Raw genomic sequence first — 26,032 nt, 5'->3', positions numbered from 1 at the left:
TCTTCCCATGCTCCCAGGTGGAGCAGGGAGCGGGTCACCCTAAACAGGGCGGCTGGGGGGTTATCTGCAGAAGCGATAAGAGCAGAAAAGTAGTCAGACTTTGCCGCTTTTATCGCCACTAGGTAGGTCTTAATATGAGACCTCAACAGTGTTCGGTCAGATTTGGACCGGCTGGCCCTCCAACCACTCTCTAGGCATCTTTTCTGGTGCTTCATTTCCCTCAGCTCCTCAGAAAACCAGGGAGCCACCTGGGATCGGCACCGGATCAGAGGCCGCAAAGGCACGATGCGGTCCAAAGCTCCAGCGGCCACCAGGTCTTCAGCTGCATCATGAGCCAGAACTGAGGGAATGGCCCAAGCTCCGTCTGGAATCTATCTGGGTCCATCAGGCACCTGGGGCGGAACCACCTAATCAGTTCCGCCTCCCTGCGGTGAGGTGTAGCGGTTTGAAGGTCAAGTCGAAGGAGAGAATGATCTGACCATGACAAGGGCTCGATCACAATATCCCCTATATCAAAACCATTCAGCCACTGGCCAGAGACAAAAACCAAGTCCAGAGTGTGTCTCCCCATGTGAGTGGGGCCATGAACTAACTGGGTCAGGTCCATGGCCGTCATGGAAGCCATGAACTCCCGAGCCGCCTCAGACGTTTCACCAATAGATGGCAGGTTGAAATCCCCTATGACCATAAGCCTGGGGGTATCAACTGCCACCTCGGCTATCACATTGAGCAGCTCAGGCAAAGCCGCTGCCACGTGGCAGGGAGCCAGGTATGCGATCAGCAAGCCCATCTGGCCCCCACGGCCCCACTTCACAAGGAGGGATTCACATCCGGCTATCTGAGGCACAGTGGCCTCCCTCAGATCAAGACCTTCCTTTATAACAACCGCCACCCTCCTGCCCCTCCCCTGAGACCTCGGCTGATGGAATGCGCAGAAACCTGGTGGGCACATTTCAACGAGGGGGACCCCCCCCTCCAGGCCCAACCAGGTCTCCGTAATACCCACCAGGTCCGCTTTCCCCTCCTGAACGTGATCACAAATGAGGGGGGCTTTATTTACCACGGACCTGGCATTGCACAACATCAACCAAAGGCCTGGGCTCTGAGGATCTCTGCAGTTAAGATAGTACTTAATTTGTTTTGTTTTCCACATATGTTCATCCTAACACAGGGGCCCCCAACCCCTGGTCATTGAGCTGCACAGCTGGAGATGAATAGTGGGTGAGTGAGCGAAGCTTCATCTGTATTTGCAGGTGCTCCTCAGTGCTAGCATCATTTCCCCAGCCCCACTCAGATCATCAGACATTAGATTCTCATCGGAGCATGAATGCTACTGTAAACTGCATGTGAAGGATCTAGGTTGCATGGTCCGCCTTCCCCTCCTCTCCCACATCTGTTTGTCTTCCACGAAATTGGTCCCTGGTGCCAAAGAGGTTGGGGTCTCCTGCTCTGATGGCTTTTTGGATATAAATGAATGGCACAAGTGCCAGCCATAATCACCTGTTCTTTAGCTTTCCAGCTGAGCCAGAAATGTGAAAGTGTCACCTGCTCCATTGAAAGTAATCTTGCATTTGAATGGATTTACATGTCTGCATTTTGAATGAATATATATATCTATATACTAGCCACTATCATAATCAGTCATATGTTGAGTGTAACTGTAGCAGATAGGGCAAAGTTCTTGTAATGAAATATACTTATTTGAATTTTAATTATTTCAACAACATAAGAATTTGACCATCAACCCAGGCATAGGGAGGCATTCTCTTTTTATCCCATCCCATATTGAAAGTGAGTGCAGAATTGTTTGGTTATCTAGAACCTTTTGTTATTTACAATGTATTCACTATCAAGGGATAGTTACCAGTTGCCTTCCAGATGTAATTTAAGCTTCTTGTTAAGAAGCTTAATCACTATAAAATCATTCATGGCATAAGAATGATCATTTTTAAGGGAACTTGGGAACTCTTGTCTCCCAAGAGTTCATCCAATATAATCCGGCAGATTCAGCACGCTCCATATTCCATCAAATAAGGTCACTTCATAACCTTAGAGACCCTCTGGAATAGCATTCCCATTCTGAGTGACCCCTGTTCTGAATGGTCCTCCACACTGATGTTACATAAACAAGCTCTTAAAATGGACTTGTCCCCAGGCTTTGGGCTAGAGCAGATAGTGGATGTTTCTGGAGTGCCTGTTTTCTAAAATTTTGGTTTGTTTTTTTTATTTAGATAGTTCCCTTTGCATTATTTGGATTGTATTTTTTGTAAAAAAAAAATTTTTTTTACCAAATTCATAAACATGTACGTATATTTTGGGCACAACTCGAGAAGAAGTCAATTTTTTTATTTGAATTCACATGAAAGTTAAGAATTCTATTTTAAAAAGAGGGTAGGGAACATTTTTAAAAAAATATGGTTAGACTATGTGATAAACATTTTCAATCAAGTAATTATTTTAAAACTTTTATCAGATCATTAGAGGAATACAATTTCCTTAAAACAGAAGCCGATACATTCAGTTTTATTTTTGTTAGTCTTTGAATTGTCTAATTTAGACAATTAGTTCAAATTTAGTTTAATTTGAATTTAAATTAATTTTTCCAGTAGATTCACATTCTACACCTTAGTATCATTTCTGCCATAGGAGATGTCAGTGGATTGTGATATAAATAATAGGAGAAAAATTGAAGTCTGAATATGCTGCATATAATGTTCTTTAACAGACATTGAATGAGACAGATTGCAATTTTTTTCCCTGCAAATGTTTTAATCTTTGGCAATGCCAAATCCTAAAATGAGATGTGAGTGAAGTGAAGATTGTTTTGTTATTTTAGCAGTTCCTAAGAATAATCTTATGTACAAGTGGAATCTGCCATAGCATCTGGAAAAGCTTTGGGTGATAACTTTTTGAGGATAAGAATCTGTTTGGATCTTCCTGAATACATCACAGGTAATATGTCATCCTAAAGTGGGTATAATCGAAGGGGCTCCCCTTGAGGTGCACTCGGAGGCTCCAACTGGCGCAGAGTGCAGCCGCGCGGGTGGTGATGGGAGCGACATGGAGTTCCCATATGACACCTCTCCTGCGCGAGCTGCACTGGCTCCCGGTGGTCTTCCAAGTGCGCTTCAAGGTTCTGGTTATCACCTTTAAAGTGCTCCATGGCTTAGGACCTGGTTATTTACGAGACCGCCTGCTACCACCAATAGCCTCCCACCGGCCAGTACGCTCCCATAGAGAGGGGCTCCTCCGGGTGCCGTCGGCCAAACAATGTCGGCTGTCGGCCCCTAGGGGGAGAGCCTTCTCTGTGGGGGCACCTACGATTTGGAACGAGCTCCCCCCGGAGATACGTAGGATCCCGGATCTGCGCACCTTCCGCCGCGCGCTTAAGACTTTTCTATTTTATCAAGCTGGCCTGGCCTAAATCTTCCCCCTTTTTAAATGTGGAAATTTTAAATTTTTAAATTTTAAATTCATCTTATTTATAGGGGTATGGGTAAGGCGTTTTAAATTGGGGAGCCATTTTAGATTTAATTCTGTTTTAAACGTATTTTAATTGTTTATATTGTATGTTTTTTAATTTTGGCTGTTCACCGCCCCGAGTCCTTCGGGAGAGGGGGCGGTATAAAAATCTAATAAATAAAATAATAATAATAAATAAAATAAATATTTATATTTATGGGCTTTCTAATCACAGTTAACTGTTTGGGTCAAACAGATTTAGGAAGCCCTGAAGTTTTATTATGGCAATAAAAGGATACTTTCCATCAGAGAAAGATGAACAATGACTAGATGTTTTATACACAGGTTATGCAAATGCATACCATATGTTCTTGTGTAAATACACATCTAGATAGCATGCAGTTTGTTCTTAAAGTTACTTATTATCAGGCCATAAAATTCTGAATTAACTATTCTCACTACTGTCTGATATTTATGTTTAGCAACAGACACAACACAGATTTTAACCTGGGGGACCAAATGTAATTTTTGTTCCAGTCAAACAGAAAAAAGAGGTTGTAGAAGTACCCTTAAAATAGAATCATTTTTAATCACAAAAAAAAAATTGGAAAATCATCAGAATTAAAAGTATATAGTCCAACAAATGATTCTCATATCTAATTTCCTGGGAGCTTACTCTCAGATAAGTGATTGCAATGCTAAAGCATTCAAATTTTTATAAGCCTTTTAGAATCATCAACAAAAATGTTCATGGATATCAAATGTCATTCTTGCAAATTAAACTTTTTCCTCCTGTCCTAAGTAACAGACTGGAGGATGAACTCAGTGCATTGACACAACCTGACAAAGGTGGGCTGAAAAGGGATTTCCTTTGTACTCTTTGCTATGGAGTACCTTTTTCATAGATCAGCAAATGTCCCAAATTAACCAAAAGTGGATTTTGGCATAATCCTTTTAACAACTAGTCCTTCTCATGTGTAACCCATTATTTGGGGGGTGGATAATCTTTCCCCGTTCCTACTATTATTAGGCTCTTTATGACCAGGTTGGCTAGCCTTCAGTCACTGGAAATAAAAAAATATAGTGTGAGTCAAGTGTTTGTATGTTGCCCTCCATGCAATTACAACTGTATGCAAACAGCATTCAAATGTAAATAGGAGGTTTTCACAACTGTAGCTATCTCCCCATTGTGGATGTTCAACCCTTGTCAAATTCTGTCATCCTCCATACATCAAACCTGAATCTAGGTTGTAAGGGAGTCAACACTTCTTACAGAGGTTTTCATATACCATTACTGTTCTGGAGTAAATGGCATTTTCACCAATATAGCTAACTCCCAACTGTGATTTTTTTCAACACTAGAACATGGGGCATGGTTTCAGACATATAGTAGGAAGGGAAGATGGGTAAGTGGATCCTATCTCTTATTTCTCACACAATGGATTATGAGTGTGGGAAAGAATTAAAAGGGTACAATTAAAGTGGCTTATATTTTATCATGTAAGGTACTTTCTTGCTATATACTTTAGTATCTAAGACTAAGAATATGCTCTATTTATCTAGATAGTAAGATATTATATATCAAGGTAGCACATTTTCTTACAAGAAATCTTCTTAAAGTGCATATTTCTATGTTACACTCTTTAAATGTATATGTGTCCAAAGCAAGGAGTTTTAAAAAATTAAATTAAATGGCAACATTATTTAATTCTTTTAGAATAGCTGCCTGGCAAATTAGTATATCAATAAAAGAAATAAAGTAAGCTGAACTCCTGAATTCCTTGACAACATTCATACATATGTATATAAAATGATTAAAACTGGTACAGATATAACTTCTTAAAGCTGTATAAAATATAGATTTATGATTTTGGTATCTTTGGGAATGCTCAGTCGTGGCAATGTGTTAAAATGTAGCAGCATGTTATTTTAATAGCTGTTGATCTAACAAATGTTGGCTTTCTGCCTCAGAAAAACACTTAACATAAAAATAGTGACACAAAAAATTGGAAATACTTGTCATCTTGCCAAGCATTTGGAATGAGGACAAAAAGGCAAGGAATAAAATGAAAAAACCACACAAAAGCCTAGTGCATTGATTTAAAATGTGAATGTATATGAATATATATCAAGCCCAATTTTAAAAATTTCAATGCAAGAAGTTTAGAAACAGAAAGGTTGTTTAAATTTAAAATTACAGACAATATGCAATTTAAGCTTTTAAACCCACATACATTTATATTTGTTAAACCCATCTCAAATAAAAATGAGAATCAAAACAAAAGTTTCAGGTGGAGGATTTTTTTTCTTGCCAGAAACAATAGTTCCCGATTAAGAAGTGAGTTTATATCAACAAACTATGAGTAATTTTCAATTTGCATTCACTTTCCAATTTTACTTCATCCAGTCATATTCAAACACCTAGGCAAATAGGATATTCAGCAGAATAACTTCTGGAAGTCCCAGGAAAATGTTATTATATTACAATGCTGTTTATGATATCATTAGATTGACTTTATAAAGCAAAGCGAATGAGTAGTAACTGATGTCTGCCTTCAACAGCATTCCTTCATTGAGTTTCAAATATATTTATTGGTGAGATGTCAGCTTTAAGAAACTCAGCCACAGACATCCGAACAGCACTGAACTAAAACGATCTCCTTTGACACTATCAGCAGGTATGTTATAATTTAGCAAATGAGGCAGCCGAAAGTCTTGGTTCGAAGCTACTCCAATATTTAGCTTTTTTTTTTTTTTGTTAGTTGAAAAGCAGTAATAAACCCACAATAGATGCACATTATAGAAACAATAAAATGCAATGGATGAGTCTGATTAATGCAATCAGCATTAGTTCGTGCAAATATCGTCATTGAATGCCATCTTGCAAAGCCAGTGACAAGTAGAATCCACCCTACTTCAGTTTTTAAAATTTCATTATCACTCATGCTCACCTATAATCAGGACTAGGACTTTCCTCACAGAATCCTTCCTTACTTAGAAATCTAGTTAAGGGTATTAATGTAACTTTTTTTTTTTTTTTTTTGAGAAAGATTGGAGAACTCAGGCAAAAAGGATCTTTGTTCCAATTGGTTTTCTGCTTAGGGTTATATGATAACGTATGAAAACAAGGCAGAAAAACAATATTGCAAATACATGCTAAGTATAGTATAAGGCTACTGCATTGCAGGTGCAGGCTGCTGATGTCATCAGGGGAGATGTAAAATGTAAAGAAGTTTTCTGCTGTTGTCCCAGAATGGAAGAAATCCCAAAAGTATGGGGGAAAACTCCCCCATACTGTTGTTTCAAACTAGCCTCTAAGAAGCAGGAGCTAATCTCACATACTAATTGAGACACATAACTGAACTGGCTCACAGACTCATGCTTAGTGATAAATATAAATGTGTGGCCAATTTGTGAAATCCAAGGCATGGTTGATCCATGAATTTAAAAAAGTATGAACCTTTAAAATGAAGAAAGCTAACAAGGGGATGGGCTTATCAATACTAATGGAACAATGCTTATACTTCTTTTTAACAAATGTGAACTGAAGAATGACTGAAAATATTTTAGATATGTCTCAATTCTGGAGAAGACATAGAAGCTCTGTTCTCATAGTAGAAAGTATCTCATAATCCTCTCTCCCAAGTACAGATTGACCAGGGTATGTGGCTGCACGCTATTAGAGGAGCTGGTTTTATGTTGCTGGTTTTGGGCTTCCATTTCATGTCCTAATTTTATTTTTCCTTTCTCAAACAGAGCAAAAAATTAATAAAAATCCACGATGAAGTGAACTACAGATGGATTTGAAGAGGGATTCTCCTATTATTTCTGCAATATCTCCTATGTGGCTCTATGTGGAAAAAGAAGAGGAAAGAAAATTCTTCCAGCTTCCATATCATCTTGCTAATTAGCCACTGAATGTGGGCTGTAAGCAACCTCTTAGCCTTATCTCTACCATTGCTGTTGTAATATATAATTCCCTTGCTCTGGAGTTTAAAATTTTGAATTACTTTCATGGCATTTTCCTCTTGAAAATAAAGTTGATGTCTGTAATATTCCAGAAGCAGATGGTATAACCTGAATAGGTTTTGTTGCATTTGGCACCAATTATATGTGAATAAAAACGAGAGAGCCCAAATGCCTCAAGTTTACTCTGCACACATAGTTGTTTATCCTTCTGCTATCCCACTAAATTAAGAAGAAAATTAGTAGATGGAATAGTAATAGTAATAGATTACTAATAGTGTTCTTTTATACTAGGAATTGGTTTGTTGATACAGTTGCCAAAACAGTTGGCCATTGTTGATGTAAGCAAAAGTTATGATTTGCCCAATTTTTCATGTAGAGTTAAAAACATAAGGCATTCCTTATGTTTTATGTTATATTGCCAGTAGGAACTATAAGAAAGATAACTGATTCAGTTAGCTGATTTTGATCGTCATGAAACATTGTTTATTATATTTTTATTCTGTCTTGTAAAACTGATACAGGTAGTCCTCAACTTACAACAATTCATTTAGTGATTGTTCCAAGTTACAACAGCACTGGAAAAAGTGACTTATGACCATTTTTCACACTTATGACTGTTGCAGCATCCCCTTGGTTTCATGATCAAAATTCAGATGCTTGGCAACTGGTTCATATTTAGGATAATTGCAGTGTCCAGGGATCATGTGTACCTTTTGTGACTTTCTGACAAGCAAAGTCAATGGGGAAGCCAGATTCATTTAACAACAATATTACTAACTTAACAACTGCAATTATTCACTTAACAACTCTGGCAAGAAAGGTCATAAAATGGAGCAAAACTCACTTAGCAACATACATCTGGGGCTCAATTGTTGTCGTAAGTCGAGGACCGCCTGTATTTTTCTATGCTCACCATTCGTTAATATATTTAATTTGAATGCTAAACAAAAATCACTTCACAAGGTTTTTTTTTCTCCTTAAAAATAACTTTTTAGATTTTTCTGAAAGTTAATAAACATTCTTGGTCACCCTCACATCTGAGGCTTCCAGATTTAGGAAACCTCAGATCCATGGCACATGCCTCTCCTTCACAAGATGGCTTCAATAGGCAACCCCACTCACCATTGTAGTTTCAGCTATTGAACCAAAGCTGTTGATAAATATGTTGCAGGTAACATTTACAGGAGGACCTGCAAGTTGAATAATAAATAGAAAAATAATGACAGTTTGTGTTTATGACATATATCAAGGATAGTTGTTTCAGTGCCAGTGGCATTGCCGCACTTACCATTGTGGTTTCTGTGACTGATCCAAAACTGTTGATAAAAATATTGCAAGTAACGTTTACTGGAGGACCTGTGAAATGCAATAAAAATGTTGCAATATATATCATAGAAAAGTTCTTCTCCACCAGAATCTATGCAATCTGGAGCAGTGGCTGCTGAAATTAAGCAAAATGTGAGACACAACAACAAATGATACTGACCCTGATCAATTTTTGCAGCCTCCCTCCTCCCATTGCAGTGAACATTATTAATTCAATTTATGGTTTAATGACAAATGCAGCAAAAGTCTTGAAGCACAAATAGTCATTGTAATCTGAGACAACCGTAGGATTCCCTGCAGAGAAAGTACAAAAAAAAACTTAGACTAGATTATTTGGATGTATTGTTTTCCTACACATTTCCCTTTGTCAGTCTTAAATCAGGCTAGAAGGAGGAGAAATGGATTCTTAGAAGAAAGCCACATAGCACGAGTGAGATAAACTAGCTTCTGATATTTTTCTTGGGTAAATGTGGGGATCTAATAATCAGTTTTCATAGAACAATGATTGATGGCATCCAATTGTGTTAAACAAACAACCTTAAAACAAGACTGTATTCTGTAACAAGCAAAGTGTAAAACTGGTGACAGTGTATTTGGGTGGGTGGGGATCATCTGTTGGAATAGTTGTTTCATTCTTGTCCCTTTTAAAGACAGCAAATATAAAGGAGATAGAAAGGTGGTAGTGGTCTAGCTTTAGCAGATATTAAACCACATGTTTTTTCATATTAAGGTATTGTCAGATATTATTCATAGTTGTTGTGTATATCATATATACTATGTGCAAATATGCATTATACTGATAGCACTACAGACATATAATCCTAAAAGTAATAGAACACTAGTATTATCTTTCTACTAAATAAATGCACAAGGGAAAAAGAGATGAAACCATGTGTGGAAAATTAAGTAAGTAGTAAGAGAAATTAAGATATCCAAAACAGAAATGACATTAGAATGAAAGTTCCTGATTCATAATCCAAATTTTAACTATAATATTACAACAGCACTACATGTAATAATCAACAATAAGCAGATGAGCAGATAATCACTGAGATGGAAGAATACTAGTTTGTGTTACCCTCCCAATGGGGAGGGAGGGAGCAATGGGCATTTGGGAGAGGAAGTGTGAGGGTAGTATGAGAGTGGAATTGCTAAGAACCAATGGGGAGGCTTGGACTCAGAGAGCTTGTCTTGTTTAACATCTTCAAGGCGAACCATCCTAGGAATGGCATGCACAAGGGCAGCATGGAGCACTTGGACCAGAGACATTCGCAAAACATCATCCTGGATGATGGTTGGACTCTGTTTGCCTGACTACTGGGGGTGGGCTCTGGGGTAATTTTCAATTTGTCTTTTTCGTGCATGTTTCCTTCAGACCTTGCCTGACTTTTGCTGCATTCAGTTTGTTCTTAGTAAAAGTACCTTTTCTCTGAATCTATGGAGTCAAGGGTTTTCTTTCCAGAGGCAATCTTGATATTAGCCAAGGTCTGCTTTAACAGTCAACCTGGAGACTGCAGTCTAACAGGGGGCCAAGCATCCAATGTCCAACCATGGGAGTGAGATGGAGGAAACTGGAGCTATAGCTGACTCCCCCACTAGACCACACCATGCTCGAGATGAGGCAGAATGGTGAGAGGAGCTGGACTTCAATGAGAAGCCCATCAGGCTCAGATGGGTGGGGCAAAAAAAAAAAAAAAGAACCAGAGGAACAACCCTCCTTGACTTTTACTCAAGGAAGCAGAGGTTTCCACAGACTAAAGTGGCATGAGAGGGATAGAGGCAAAGTCCCCCCTCTTGATTCAGATCCAGAGGATGCCATGCTGAGCCATTCCTTGTACTTATTACAAGAAGTGATTGAGAATTGGAGAGCCTGGGAAACTCATTCAGATGACTGCTCAAGCTCCTTGGACCACCCCAAGCAAAGCCGTGAATGGAGATACTGCACCAGCAGCCACAGCACCAGTAGCACCTGGTCCACCTGGACCAGCCCCAGTCCCAGCAGTGTCACCACCAGCAGCTGTCACTGCATGAGCCCCTCCACCTGCAGGAGCTGTCCCTCAGAGATGCTGGACCCCAAATGTTCCAGCATTGAGAGTGAAGTACAGGGGAGACCCCAAGCAACTGGGGTTTTTCCTGGTGCAACTCTGGAACTACATGCAGGAGTATGGGGCTGAATTGGGGATGGAGTTAGCCCAAGTAAGATGCATGACCATGGCTCTTGAGTGTGCAATGGGCCAAGTGGATGGTCTCCCTCCATAATGATGATGCCCCCCAGCTGCAGAACTATGACCACTTCATGGCAGCTCTTTACCAATGGTTTGAGGCCTCACTGGTAGAGCACAAGACTCAGTCCCAAATGAAGATCATCACCCAATTTCAGCAGTCAGTGGCTGCATACACCCAGGAGTTCCAAGAGTTAGTGTATTGGCTAGCCACATGGCCTGAAGACATCCTGATCAATTGCTTTAAATACGGCCTGCATCTCATGGGCCCCATGTACCCTACAGCAATGTGCTGGTGGATGAAATAGAAATTGACCTAGCCAGAGACTGACACTGGGGGCAGTTACAGATGGCACAAATCCTCCCCCTCAGGATGAAAGGAAACCCAGAAGTCAGAAAAGTGTATGTCTGGACCCAGACAATGATCCACAGCGTGTTTTAAGTGTGGGAAGGAGAGACACTTAGTTGCCAAATGCCAATCCACCAAGCTCAGCCCCAAAGCAATGGCGACTCCAGGAAAAAAGGCAGAGAAACCAGCTCCAAGGTCCTGTGAGATAGTGCTGAAAGGGGTGGAGGTCATTGAGTTTGTGACTTGTGATTATGAGGGGCTGTGAGCTCTGACTGTCCTGGGAAAAAGTGAAACCAATTCCAAGAATGACCCTCTGGTAAATCAACATGTAATCCCTGTAACCATTCCTGTGTAACTAGTTGTGCCCTCATCAGGGACCCAAGGGAGGATGTTGCCTCTACTGGACCTGGACTTCACAAGGTGTGTGGTTAGTTCTGAGCTGGTGGAAAAGTTGGGACTGAGACTTAAGCAATTAAAAGTCCCAATAGCTTTTTGCCAACTGGATGGGACAGTAGTTGGGGGGGAGCTCATTTTATAACTGAGCCAGTGTAAATGAGAATGAGAAAGCACAAAGAGATTCTGAGTTTCATAGTGGCATGTGGGATGGAGAGATCCCTCTTGCTTGGACGTCTTGATTCCAGAAATGGAACTCTTATGTGAACTGGAGGAGAAGTTACTCAAAAACCGGACACAAAGCAGCCAAAAAAGGGGAAGCAATCCCAATGCCCAGAGACAAGAAAACCAAAAAACTTAGGAAGTTAGGGGCGGTCATGCTGGAGCACCCAAAAAGTGACCCCAGAATCCCCAAAGAGTACTGGGATCTATGGGATCTGTTTAGTGAGAAGGACTCCTACGTGTTCCTACCTCATCAGCCCACTGACTGTGGTATTGAAATCCTTCCTGAGGCTAAACTCCCAAAACCTAAACTCTACTCAATGCCTCCATGAGAGCTAGAGGAGCTTCACATATTCATAGACAAAAACTTTAAATGTAGATTTATTCAACCAGCTAGACTGCGAGTGGCAGCCCCAGTGTTGTTCTGTGAGAAAAAAGATGGAACCCTTCATTTGTGCATTGACTATAGTGGGCTAAATGCAGTGTGCATAGAAAATGTTTACCCATTGCCTCTGATGAAAGACATGCTTGCACACAGAGCCAAAGGTAAAATCATCACTAAATTAGACTTGTGGGAGGCTTATTACTGGGTTCGAATCAAGGAAGGTGATGAGTGGAAAACTGCACTCTGGGATGCTTTCAGTTCCAAGTACTCCCCTTTGGTTTTCATGCAACTGTTCTGAGGTGTTGCATCACTACTTATATAAAGGGGTGCTGGTGTATTTGGATGATATTTTAATATATACTGAGACTATGAGGACTCATGTGAAGTTAGTGTGAGCAGTCCTAAAGAGACTTCAAGCAGCTGAATTGTATAGAAAGATCTCTAAACTAGAATTTCACCAAGATAATTCATGACCTGGGTTACTTACTCATGAAAGAGTAGTGATGGACCCAGTAGATATGGCCCCTTCCTGCACTAGGAAGCAGTTACAAAGTTTCTTAGGCTTTGCCAATTTCTACTGGCAATTTATTCTCTCATTTGCCAAAATCACATTACCAATCACCAACCTTTTAAAAACAAAATGCAAGGGCAAACTGAAGCCAAGTCAGCCATTTAAGTGGACTATAGACTGCCATGCGGCATTTGAAAAACTTCAACAGCTTCGCAAAGGTGCTATTTTTTCAAGAGGCAACTGGACTTTCTGGTTTTTCTTTGAACTTCTCATCCAAGAAGCTTCTTCAGGTCTGACTGGATGGTAGGAAATGGAAGGATTTATACTTCAAACCTTGCCTGACTTTGGCTGCATTCAGTTCATTCTTAGTAAAACTACCTTTTCTCTGAATCTATAGATTTAAGGGTTTTCTTTCATAGGAATTGATCGGAGGCAGCACTGACAGGTTGTCCGAATGCAAATTGTTTCCAATGTGATTCAGTTCAAACAATTGTATTCTCAAAGCAATACTAATTGAGCAATGCAAACTGTTCTGTTTTAATCATTTTGCCATTCTCATTGCTATAGTATTACATATTTAATAATGTTTGCATATGAACCTACATCTGCCAAGTACAAGAGAAAAAAACACTGTCAATATAATTAAATAATCAATTAATTCATTTGTTTAATTGCTAATTAAAATTTGGATTGGCGATGGATTCCTGAAAATATTAGAACCTATATTCATACTCCTTTCCAATACCAAAAAAGGAGATTCAAATTAGCTTACTTCGGATGTGAAGACCTAGTTCTCTGGAAAATATTCTAATACTGGAAAAAATGGAAAAAAAGAGAAGAGGATTTTATTCTATTGCTATTACTAAAATATTGATCAATAGATGGCTCAAGACTGAACTTCTAAAATGTGAAGAGAAATTGTTAATGACTACTCTTTGAGTGTAATTTTTGACAATCTATGTTTCTACTTAATTGTCATGCCATTCAAGCCACTCTTAACTGCATTGCTAATAAAGTAATGTGATATTTTTCAAATGCTATCCAGGAATCAAGACATACTGCATTTCCACAGTCCATTAAAGAAATTATGTAATTTAAAACAATACAAAAAAATAAGATTAGGACTAACCTGGCAATATTTGTTTTTGACCAATTTATGTAGATTTATGGAAGTAACTGCACTGTATTCAGGGTGCTTGAAAATCTATCCCTTTATCATCTGCATTAAAATCTTCCCAGGTACTGAAGTCAGACTGTCTGGTCTGTTGATTTTTCATTTTTCCTCTTTTTGAAGATAGGAATCCTAACTCTAAGAATCTTTGCTATTCCCTCAGTAAACTAGCACTTACTGTAACTTGTTTTCTGAGATTTTTCAGACATAAAACTATTGCCAGACTATTATCTACTTCCTTAAGTACCCCAGGATGCAATTTATCTCATCCTATAAATCTAAATTCATTCAAATAGCAGGATATTTCCTGAAGATATTTATATTGATATTAAGTTTCAATACTCTCCTGATCATTACAGTTTCCTGGTGGAATATTTACATTTTAGTTGGAAAATACTGAACCAAAATAGGAGTTGAGTAGCTTTATCTTTTCTTTATTAACTGCTAGCATTCTGATCTATTTATCAAACAATTGGTATAATGTTTATTTTCTTTTGTTTTTAGTTTGAACTTGTTGTAAAATGCCCTTTTTGTTATTCTTATCCTTCTTCACTATTTTCAGCTCACTCCATCTATCTCTTTCTAGTACAATCTCCATAATTCCTGACTATTTGCCTGTACCCTTCGTTGGTGTCCAGGCTATTCTCTCTCTCTCTCTCTCTCTCTCTCTCTCTGTACACACACACACACACACACACACACACACACACACGTATATATGTATATATGCATGTCTCTAGATATCCTAATTAGATTTTTTTTTCAATTCTGTTTTTCGATTGTTAAAAAGAACCTAGCAACACAACCTTACTATATTACACTCTAAATTTAGTAAGTCAACTTTTTCTGAGAGGTCAATAAACAAGGCAAGCACAATCCCTGGGAGAAGACCGAAGAGGATTCAAAATGCAAAGCATATTCTTTAACATTTTATTATGACACATAAGAAAAATAGTTGCAACGAGGATCACTAGCTGAGGAAAAGGAATGTAACCATGGAGGAAAAGGAGCGAGAGGAAAAGGAGCGAGAGGAAACATAATGTTGGAAAGATTTTTTTCCCACAATATCGTAGCATCTGAGAATTTTTCACACAACATAATAACTATTTTCTAATATCTGTGCCTGTCTACTATGCAGTGTTATGTCAGCATTCAGTTTAAGTTGGTTTAATTATGGTTTAATGTACCACTGCTCTTGAGTTATTCAGGTAGGGCAAAATATAAATATAAACATTTGAAAATAAAATTAACAAAAATATGTATGATACACAAAAGGAATAAAAATTCTGCAGTCAAATAAGCTTGAGTTATGACAATTAATACTTTAGATACACTCTAAAATATTTTTTCTTGTGCTCTTCTATTATTTCTGTTTTCTTAGATGGACTATACGCCTGACATCTATATTCAGCTTCTATAGATGTCAGCATAACTTACCCTTCAAACTAACACCACTGCATGACACTATAATTCAATTATATCTTTGGGAAGCATCATCCTTCAGATTTTCTGCCTTCTCTGCAGGAAGAATCAAAATGTGAATTCAGTTTTTCAAGCTCCCAAAGAAAAATACCTACATTCTAAATAGTAGGAAGCTTTCAGCATTTTCTATAAGATAAAAACAAGAATCAGAATGTTTTCAGAATGATCCATTCTTTTTGCTATCAAGAATCGATTTTATCTTATGCTAAGTTAGCTCCAGATCAGGGCCAATATGCCAGAGGTATACCATATTTGTGGGCTGAAAATATTTTGAATTACATTTGATCTTTGCAAGAACTCAGACCTGGGAAAAAGAAATAAGTAGGATCAAGGGGAAAAGCCAAATTCTGTCTTAGTTTTATATTTAAATGAAATATAAATTACAATTAATGTGCTTATTCCATAATTATTTAAACCACACAATTTGGAAGCACCTTTGGAGATATTTGGGTCAAAGCTTTGAGGACTACATATGTCCTGTGACTTCATATTGTGTTCTCATAGCTACAGCTCCTTATTATACTCTATCCCGTTCAGAATAAAAATATGAGAAAGCTTATTGTCATTGGAGCTTTGCTTCAAATATATTTTGTTTCCATCGTAAAATATATTTTTAAAAGTAAGAGAGTGCTCCAGAGTTAAAAGAGTAGATACCTGCTAACCCACTCAATTCTGAAAGTGGGAGACTGGGCTATGTTGTGGGATGAGATCCCTATGATTGATACCACCAGAGAAAGGTGAACATCATGTTTGGTATGTTTTCCTTGGACAGAAACCATTTGAGTGGGAGAAAAGAGAAGTGACAGATTCATTCATCCAAGCAAAAAGCTCTTAAAAGTATGTCTTTGAATGTTTTCAGCCTTGTTTATGGTGGTGAATTAGGACTGTCATCTCTTCTTTTCTGGTATGCTGCATTAGTATATAAACAATATGATTTTCTTCATGTGGGGAATGGTTTTTAGCTAATGCAGAGAAGAATGTCATTGGGCTGGATGTGTGTGTATATATATTTTAAGACTCTTATTAATCTTTACAAAGTGTATCATAAGTGCAATGGAAATAATCTCATTGATTCACTTATTCAGGCATCCCCAGACTTTTTTAAAAAAAAGGTGATGGGAGCATTTGAAGGTTTAGATAATACACTAGGGATCTCTCTTAATCAGATTTTTATTTTTTTTAAAGTTAGCAAAATGGCAGGGATGTGAAGTAGAAAGGAGTTACATCAATTGCCACAGTAATACTATAAAAACATGGGGAGAGAGGTCAAAAACAGTCAAGATGGGAGTTTTATTGTGAGATTGTAGTTGCCATCTTAACTTTTTTGACCTGAACAGATCACAGTGAATTAGTTCGGCATGATTTTGGTGCCCTGACAGTTGCACTTTATTTTTATGTACTTTTTAAAATTTACATTACAGTTTTTCTCAGCAACCCACAAAACAATGGCACAATTAAGGTACAAAAAACTTCATTAAAACTAATTAAACATACAAAGGTTTGTGATCTGGCTTATATCAGAGATAAGATTTCCCTTTAAGTCCTCACTATTATATTGTCCACCATCAGGCAGTATATTTTTCTTCCTTAATAAAATATTAAGGAAGGAACTTAATAAACTTAATAAAAGTTTAATAAAATATTAAGGAAGGAACTTAATAAAAAAAATAGGAAGAAACAACCATTCAAGAGCAACACTGAACCTTTTCAAAGCATAGAGCTGTACCTGAAACAATAGAAAAAGTGAAATAGTGTCTTTGTTATCACCAGTTGATTTGCAGACCTCCTCTCATGGCCCATTAAATGGCTTTTTCCATTCAACAACTCTTTTTACTTTCATGCTATTGTTTACAATAGTATATTTAATGCTTTCTTTTCTTCTTATTACTGAATAGTTTATATAATTCATTCTTTCCATGCAAAACTTTCCAATTTCTAAGCAATTAGGCTTAAGTGCAGCAAGAAAAAAAAATCTGTCAGAAGATAAAGTACATAAGTTATTATACAGTGCATTCAGAAAGTATTCAGACCCCCCTTCACCTCACACTTGCAGCATAACAAAATTGACAAAAATGAAGGGGGTCTGAATACTTTCTGAATGCACTGAATATAACTATTGGTAAATTATAAATAAAAGACCTAGTCCAATATGTGCATTATCCAGTTTTTAATTCATTGGTCCAGAATGGGAATAACATTATGTCAACACATGAATTATAATCAGATATTCTTTTTCATAACTATGATCCTTGATGCCCAAATTGTAGCTCACTAATAATGAGCCATGAGGATGTTTCAGGCAGCATATCTTCATCAGAAGGACTAACTTGAGGCACACTGGAAGATGAAACAATAGCCCTGTCACTGGCATCTGCAGGGATGAGACTATATATGGGACAACCTCATTTATTCAAAATATCTGGGGGAGGTGTCAATAGCTGCACAGAGAAAAAATAATAATGCTGTTTAATTACAAATGTACTCAAGAGCAATATGAGTACTGCTGTATGAATATCGACATGGTACAATTGTCCCAGGATCAAACCACTTTAAACTATAGATAGGGAAGTATTTTTATATCCATTCTTGCTAGTATGTCCACAAAAGTTTACCTAGTCTAGTTTTGTTCCTGATACAGTAGATGAATACTTCATTCTATCACAGTGTTGGTAAAAATGTATCATATTCATGTTTCCTGAATTTACATGAAACCAAGAACATGTGTGTAAGCAATTTAGAGGAGTGGTTAGGCAGAAACCATGCTGGAGTGCTAGAATCTACCATGAGACTGTCAGTTCCACTAGGTACTGGATGACTTTGAACCAGTCACTTTTTTTCAACCCAGTCACCTCGTAGGATTGTTATTATAAGAGGGAATATTTTGTACAATATCTTGAGTTGTAAAAAATACATGTAAGATATAAATAAAATCAAGCAAAACAGTTCACTGTGATCTAAAATTTAGACATCATCTGAATTTATCTGAATCATCACTAAATCTGGTGACTGTTCCTGTCTGAGAGTTGTCTAAATAGGGTAAGCCTTACTGTACTCTCTGGTAAAATATTGTTTAATGGCTGATCTAGGAGACAAAAAAAATGAAATTTCTTCTGCTAACTGACTAATATTTTATCCATTAAAGAACTTCATGGGAAGCAGAAATTCTGTATCTGGGACAGAATATATACAGAGCTGCTTTCTAATGAATTGGATCATCTGTCACTTCAGCTCAACAAATGCTGATATTGACAGCTCTGCCAGATTTTAGACAGGTATGTTTATACTGAACGATGGACCTTCCCCAAAGTTGCAATATAGATATAAGGAGAGCTCCTTTTATTATGTTTCTGCCTACCATGCAAACTGAAGCCTTTGGGCAAGTCTTCAGGAAAAAAGATGACCTTCTTAAAGCACACAGAATACAGTGTTCTATCTAGTCATTCCCTTTTAATGCTGGCTTGTATTCCTGAGTCTTTGACCTGGCTTTCTATCTAAGATATCACATTATCACATAGTCCATCATTGTTATCATACAGTCAACTCCTGAAATTTTGTAATATCTTCTCTAATATCAGGATGAAGACTTGTGTGCATTAATCAACCAGTGTAAAAAGAACCACAAAAAACCTTGCATGGGGGGTACAAGCTGCCTTGTGTTACTCCAGCTGCACTATTACAGATACATAACAAACATTAATATAGTGGCAACGCATTTATCAGTAGTACATTGATGCACTGTTATCAATTCTTAATATAAGTATAGCATCCTGATTCAGTAAAAATGAATGGGTATATATTAAACAGTATTTGCCTTCTGGTTTGCAATGTACTGAATAAGCCGGTATCAATCCTAGCATAGGTTAAGCAAGAGCTTTATAGTAATATAAACCAACAGGAATAAATCCAAGAAAATATCCTTATCGTTTCAATTCTTTGTGAATTCAACAAGGAGTGCCCAAAGAATTGTAGCCAAAATATAAGAGACAAAGGAAGGTTTCTGCATTGGGGGAAAATAATGTGACCAACAGAAATACATAGAAAAATGTTTCCAAAAGGAAAAGAAATCTAAATTGACACATACACGAACTGCAGCAAATTGAGCATGGTCAATAGCCACAATAAGCTGATTCCCATTTGGAAAAGGAAAATGGAAAACTTCAGTGAGATGTCAGATTTTCCTCGTAATAGTCTGGATGGGAGCAATTAAACCAAGGAACAATACTCTCACTATTAAGATTAATAATATTTATTAGAATGAAATGCAAGTCTAGTAGAGAGTAATTTTAAGTGTTGCACCTCTATAAAGATCATATATAGTATCACAACCAAACTCTGATTGCTTTTCCCTTTAACAAAGGAGAAGACTGGAAAGAGTGTTCTAAGTTTAATGTATATCTGCTGATTTTTTTGGTAACTGTTGCTAAATCAATGAATGTTCTTTTTTTTTTTCCCTTGTGAATTGAAATATCTCCCAGTTGGGGGTTGAAAATTTACTGTCTTCCAGTCCATTAGTTGTACTTGCTCAGACTGTTATGTGCTTATCCCTAACCTTAAAACATCTAGAGGAATTACATAACCATCTTTGTTCTAAGGATTCTTTTAATGTTAGGAACATTTTTTCGCAAAACAAATATTTGCATTTTCCACTATTCAGGATTTCAGTGGTTTAATATCAAAAATCCTTTGGAATTTTAGCAATGGAAAAAACTATGATAGAAATATAGTAAATAAACAAATAAATACAGAGTTAAACTGTGAAATTCTTGGGGTTCTTTGAACTTAGTTATTTGCTTGCAGATATTTTTTTACCCAACCAGGTAACAGCTTTAGTACTACTGAAGTCAGGTAACAAAATGTCTGCAAGAAAACAACGAAGCTCAGGGAACAACAAGGACTTCACATGAAATGATTATATTTAATATTTTATAACATTAATTTATAATGGCATGTTGCACATGATTTAAGACCTTTCATTTTTAGAACAATTTCTTAATCAAGAAATCCCAGGTTGATGCCATGGCACTCCTATTTATTGTAAAAAAAAAAAAAGGAATTTCATTTAGTTTACAAATAAAATACCATGCTCTTTCCACCAGCAATAAAAGTTTCCAAACAGCCGTTACTGAGTTATATTTATTCTAGAGAATAGAAGAGACTGAAGTATAAGAAATATTTGGCCAGGCTATAAATGGGAAGAAGTTTTGTGCTAGGAACTAATGGGAGCTATTATCAACAAGATTCAAGTTATCTCATTGATAATGGCTCCCACTAGTTCCTAATTCTATACATGTTTATATGAATTATTAATTGGACTGGAAGCTAGCAGATCTGGAGGCAAAAATTCATTTTAATAGTAATTTTATTAAATATTATAATCGCAATAAAAACTAATACATTTTTTTAAAGTAAAAGTACAAATATCCATAAAAAAAAGCAAAACATGACAAAAATAGAAAGAAAAATAGAAAAGAAAGAAAAAATAAGAATATAATAAAGAAAAAATATAGGAAGAAGTGACTTCCCCATAGATCACAATTATTCAACAATTTTAGTAACTTATTACTTTATCTTAAACTATAGCAAATAATCTCTTCTTTGCCAACCTTATCACTTATCAATAAACTGATCCATAATATCTTATCATTTGAGTCTTATACCAGCAAACCTGTCTATTAAAGGTTATTAGAGACAACAATACATTTATTTTAATCTTGAACAATAAACTGACTTTATATTCCTTCTTTTTATTTCTAACAATCTTCATCTTTAGTCACTTCAAAATCTCAAAATATATGGAACAATATAGAATTTTAGAAAGCTATCAAAGGTACTCTTTTCTGCTAGGCTATGATAGATTTGGTCTTCATTGTTTCAAAAGGTAGAAGAGTTCAGCCGCTCCTATGATCCTATCCTTGGCGTAAGCTGCTGATGGACTCACTCTTGCTGATAAAGTTTAACTTTTGTAAATCTATTTTGTGCGTTATTGTATTTTACTAATCCAACAACTTCTACTTTCTGTATTTCTCCAATTTTAGTATTTCACTTGTCACTTGTTGCTACTTGTTCTAAATGCAATAGAAGTTGCATTTATCACATCTTTAATTTGCCATAGAATTCTTCAATATGTTCCATTATTGTTTTGGTAATATGAGTAGCAATAAGTGACAGGAATACCAAATTTGAAGATGCTGGACTAGAAGAACGCAATAATGCAGAAAATAGATTAATAAAGTTAAGAGAAGTCTTTATTCATTGCTGCTATCTGCTTCAAAGAACATATATAGAAACAGGCTCCCTCACAGAATCAACTATGTAATAGGAACTGGAAGATGGAGAAGAGCATTCAAGTTGGCCAAGATAGTTCCACATGAAGATTATAGAACAGACAATAAATTACTGGTGTTAAACTATATGTTAAATGTAGACAACTAGAGACAGTAGTTGTATAGTAAGATTTCACCCAGAGGACATACAGTCAAAATATGTTTAATATATTAAACTTATTTAGCTAGTTCATTATATTCAATTATGATAAATAGAATATGAGGATTTATGGGGAGATAAATTCAAAGCAGAATATTCCCATAATATTAAAGTAAAAAGATATCCAAGTGGCTTTCAGAATAGGCTATTATAATAGCTAGGAAAACATGGAAAATGGTAATAAAGCATGTGTAATTACTAAATGTAATTTCTCAATGTCAAGCAAAAAAGGACAAGGAAAAACAAGAAATAAAAAATGAGAGAGGATTTTAGAACAGCTGAAAAACTTCAAGAATTTTTTTTTAGCTAAAGAATATTGTAAGCTATCCAGAGTCACTGTATCATGAAATGGGAGGTGTAAAAATTTAATAACTAAAATAAATTAGAGACTACTTGAGTAATCATGGAAGAAGACTAATAGAAGAATCATGGAAGAAGACTAATAGAGGCAAATGAGATTACAAGGGAATTGAAAGGTTACAATGAAATACTTTACAAATGGAGTTATACCAGAACATGAACCTAATCTAATTAGGAGCAGACTTCCCCAGAAAGTTAGGTATGAGAGACGATAAATCAGAATAAATAGAAGACTACCAGGTGCATATGAAATATCCATAAGGTAAAGGTTCCCCCGCACATGTGTGCTAGTTGTTTCTGGCTCTAGGGGTGGTGCTCATCTCCATTTCTAAGCCAAAGAGCCAGCACTGTCCAAAGACATCTCCATGGTTATGTGGCTGGCATGACTAAGTGCCGAAGGCACACGGCGTGCTGTTACCTTCCCAGCAAAGTGGCCCCTATCCATAGAACTGTATAAAGCTGCTGTGTGCAAATTGTTGTGAACAAATATGGAAAAAGAATGTACAAAACTGGACATGTTTTGTTTATATACTGTATTAATCAAAGAACATGTTGGAACATTTGCATATTAGTGAATTATTGCACTAAATACACATGTAGAATGTTTTGCTTATATATTGCCAAGAGGAATAGAGCCATACACAGAAAGAGAAACACTAAAGTTTTCAGAAAAGAAACAGGACAAGAAGTCAGATAGAAACAGACAAGAGAAAAAACAAGAGAATTTAATAATGAATTTTACCTTTGTTTTATGAAGTATAAAAGGATTTTGATTTTGTAGTTTACAGTAGAATGTGGAGCATTTTATGGTGGAGCATATCTGAACTACTGATTATTATTTTGAGGAAACTTTATAATGAACAAGAATTTCCTGTAAGAACTGTATTTAAAGAAATAATAGTTGATACGAACAAGGAGTGAGATATAGATGCATATTGTCAGCATATGTATATAAAACAACTCTAATATAAAAGTGGCAGCTGGAATCTGCCAGCAGCTGTGAACTGATGTATTGACCATTTGAAATATATAAATGACATTGTTCTGTTAACTGAAAGTAAAGAAGATATAAAGAGAACTTTAGGAAAATAAAAATGAAATCTGAAAATCTGATTAAAGTTGCATACTAAAAGAAAGCTGCTGTCATTCAGCATGCTTAATGAATTCTCACTTGATACAACAGAAAATATGGTAAATATTCCCTTTCTTCCTTTGATCCCAGGAATAGAACATGACAGTCTGAGTATTTGAGAAATGAAAAGTATATTAATCTTTCAAATTCAGGCAATGACAAACTTATTTTGAGCAAAGATCAAAATACTGAAACTAATGTTTTTACCTGTGGCAATATATTGTCTGTGCAAGTGAGAAACAGAGAAAGAGATAGCAAAGGTGCCTACAGGATTTGATGATTTTTGTCAAAACTGTTATGACAAAAGCCTTACCGCTATTGTGCATGGCTAAAGCATCATGATGCAAATGTGTAAGGGGCAGAGCTTACATTGCAATGGCAGAACATTTGTTTCATCTTTTGCCCCCTCCCTTCCCTGTGGCAGGTTCTGGAAGATAGATTGCTTTAAATTATGAATATGGAGATGGTACTTAAGATTATCGTGATTTGCAAGAACTAATCAATTGGTCCTCAGTGAAATAAAGGCCGTTTCCCTGAAACAATAATTGACAAGCAGAAATTTACATATTTTGGACATCTGTTGTAAATGGTTTAAATCTAGAAAAAGCAACTATGCTTGGCAAGATAAAGAGACCTTGGAGGAATGGCACTGCTAGATAATATGAGCTTTATCACTGAAATGTTTTTTTGTAGATTTGTGGATTGTTATCAGGGTTTGGTCATAATGGAGGATGTTTGTGCTTACAGTTAAAAAGAATCAGATCTGATTCAAAAGCACCTATTTAGCTAGCTGGTCTTTATTTAAGAATTAGTGATAGGAAAGAGACACTAATATATTAAATTAAGAATTCTTTATTTAAGAATTAGTGATAGGAAAGAGACACTAATATATTAAATTAAGAAAAAGAGTTTCTTGTTCTCAATGATTATTTGCCTTCAACTAAAAGCTAATTACATCTGATTAATTTTAGTCCCTTTGTTTTAAAGCCACTGTTCTTGTTTAAAATGTTCAGGGTCTTAGTAAATTTGAATAAGCAGTTTATTGTGATACGTCATTCCCACATGAACAACTAAGTAAACATTATCACTCCTAATGTACCCTTGTATATATTCTATTGAAAACTCTTTGCACATGGCAATTTGAAAAGCTACATGAGTTCAACGAATGAGATATATTTGAATCACAAATTTTTTTACAATTACTTGCTTTCCAGCTGTTATGTTAGGCAGCTTTTGCAAGCTTCAAGAAAGGGTTTTTTTTTTTCCTATATCAATTTGAGTAATGTGAGAGGATGCTTTGGAATTTACAAGGCAACTTTTAAACCATAGAATAAAGAGTTATGTGCAAACTCTATTCAGAAGTTTGAACAGTCTTGTCTATAAAGAATTCAATATAATTAAAATATTCTATAAAATTTAGTCATATGCTTCCATCAATAAAAATACTATAGGGGTGAGTGATCTCCCTCCTAAAGTAATCTTCATATCCTTAAACTTTTCCTCATTTTTTCAGAGCAGATTTTGAGGATATATAGATAGCTCCCGGGAAGAGGAAAAATTCCCATTAGGCTAGCTAAACTGCACTAGCCAGAAGTTTGATAAATGACTCCATCTTTCAGAATACTTAATAGGTGTGCTTAGTCTCATAAAAATTAATAAAGGATTTAAATTAGAAATATAAGCACTTGTACTGAGTGTTCATATTATTGTGGTCCACACATTACATTAAGTCATCATAGACTTAGTTCACACAAATCACTAAGCCATAAATCATGGTTTACAAAGTACAATAGCTGAGTTCACACAGCAAGTAAGCAATAAAGAAGCAAACCAACTCTTGGCTTACTGTGATCTATAACCCAGACTGTGTGATGGAATTCTCTGACTTGGGAATTAAAGTGGGTATTGTGAAAACTTTGCAGATTGAAAATAGATATAATATTTAAAATATCAAATAAATATCTAGCTTCCTACCTATTAAACCAAAACTCAGTTGGAAAGATCAAATGCACTAAGAAGGCCCATGTTAATATACTCACTGATAATTGAAGGTATACATATCTAGTTTCCAATCTTCTGTAAACAATCCCCATTGATTATTGTAACAAGTACATCTATACTGAATTTTGAGAATCTTGCTTTCCAAGTTGTAAACTGCTCTAAGAGATTTGGCATAACAATTATTAGAAGTGTAACATTTGAATTTGTTTGAATGTTTCTTAGAAGAGGTATTCTAGTTTCCTGCCTTTCTTAAAACTCTTGAGTGGTTTCTATATATCAGCAGTAATTAACCTATTTTTACTACTTTTATTAGAAGTTTGCAAAGTTTGCATATGTTTTTTCTAGAAGACCAAATGTGAGAGTTATGGGATTATGATTGAAGTAGTTTGTTCAGAACAACAATCTAACATTTGCTATCAAGGGGAATAATACAGTGTGCCCAAAACTTTACCAGCCATTTTAACCAGATAAACAATTTGATTGCAGAGCATTCAATATAATCAACCATATTTCTTTCCATATTTTGAAACATTTACTTTACTCTCTCGGGAGATTTTTATAATG

At 36.3% G+C, this 26,032-nt stretch overlaps 1 protein-coding gene across 2 annotated transcripts in view; it reads right to left on the bottom strand.

Annotated features, from left to right (window-relative positions):
* GLRA2 (glycine receptor alpha 2) overlaps positions 1-26,032 on the bottom strand; it is a 281,710-nt gene that overhangs the window by 252,718 nt on the left and 2,960 nt on the right. Inside the window, exon 3 of one of the 2 annotated variants that reach the window (XM_070943572.1) lies at positions 8,720-8,787. In XM_070943572.1, the coding sequence (XP_070799673.1) occupies positions 8,720-8,787 (68 nt within the window). Of the gene's footprint in view, positions 1-8,553; positions 8,622-8,719; positions 8,788-26,032 lie in introns of both variants that reach the window. The other variant, XM_070943573.1, reaches the window with a different exon arrangement.

This window comes from Pituophis catenifer, unplaced genomic scaffold (genome assembly GCF_029215685.1).
Source record: "Pituophis catenifer annectens isolate HBS135680 unplaced genomic scaffold, rPitCat1.0.hap2 SCAF_4, whole genome shotgun sequence".
NCBI lineage: Eukaryota > Metazoa > Chordata > Lepidosauria > Squamata > Colubridae > Pituophis > Pituophis catenifer.
This window is presented reverse-complemented; position numbering and strand designations above follow the sequence as displayed.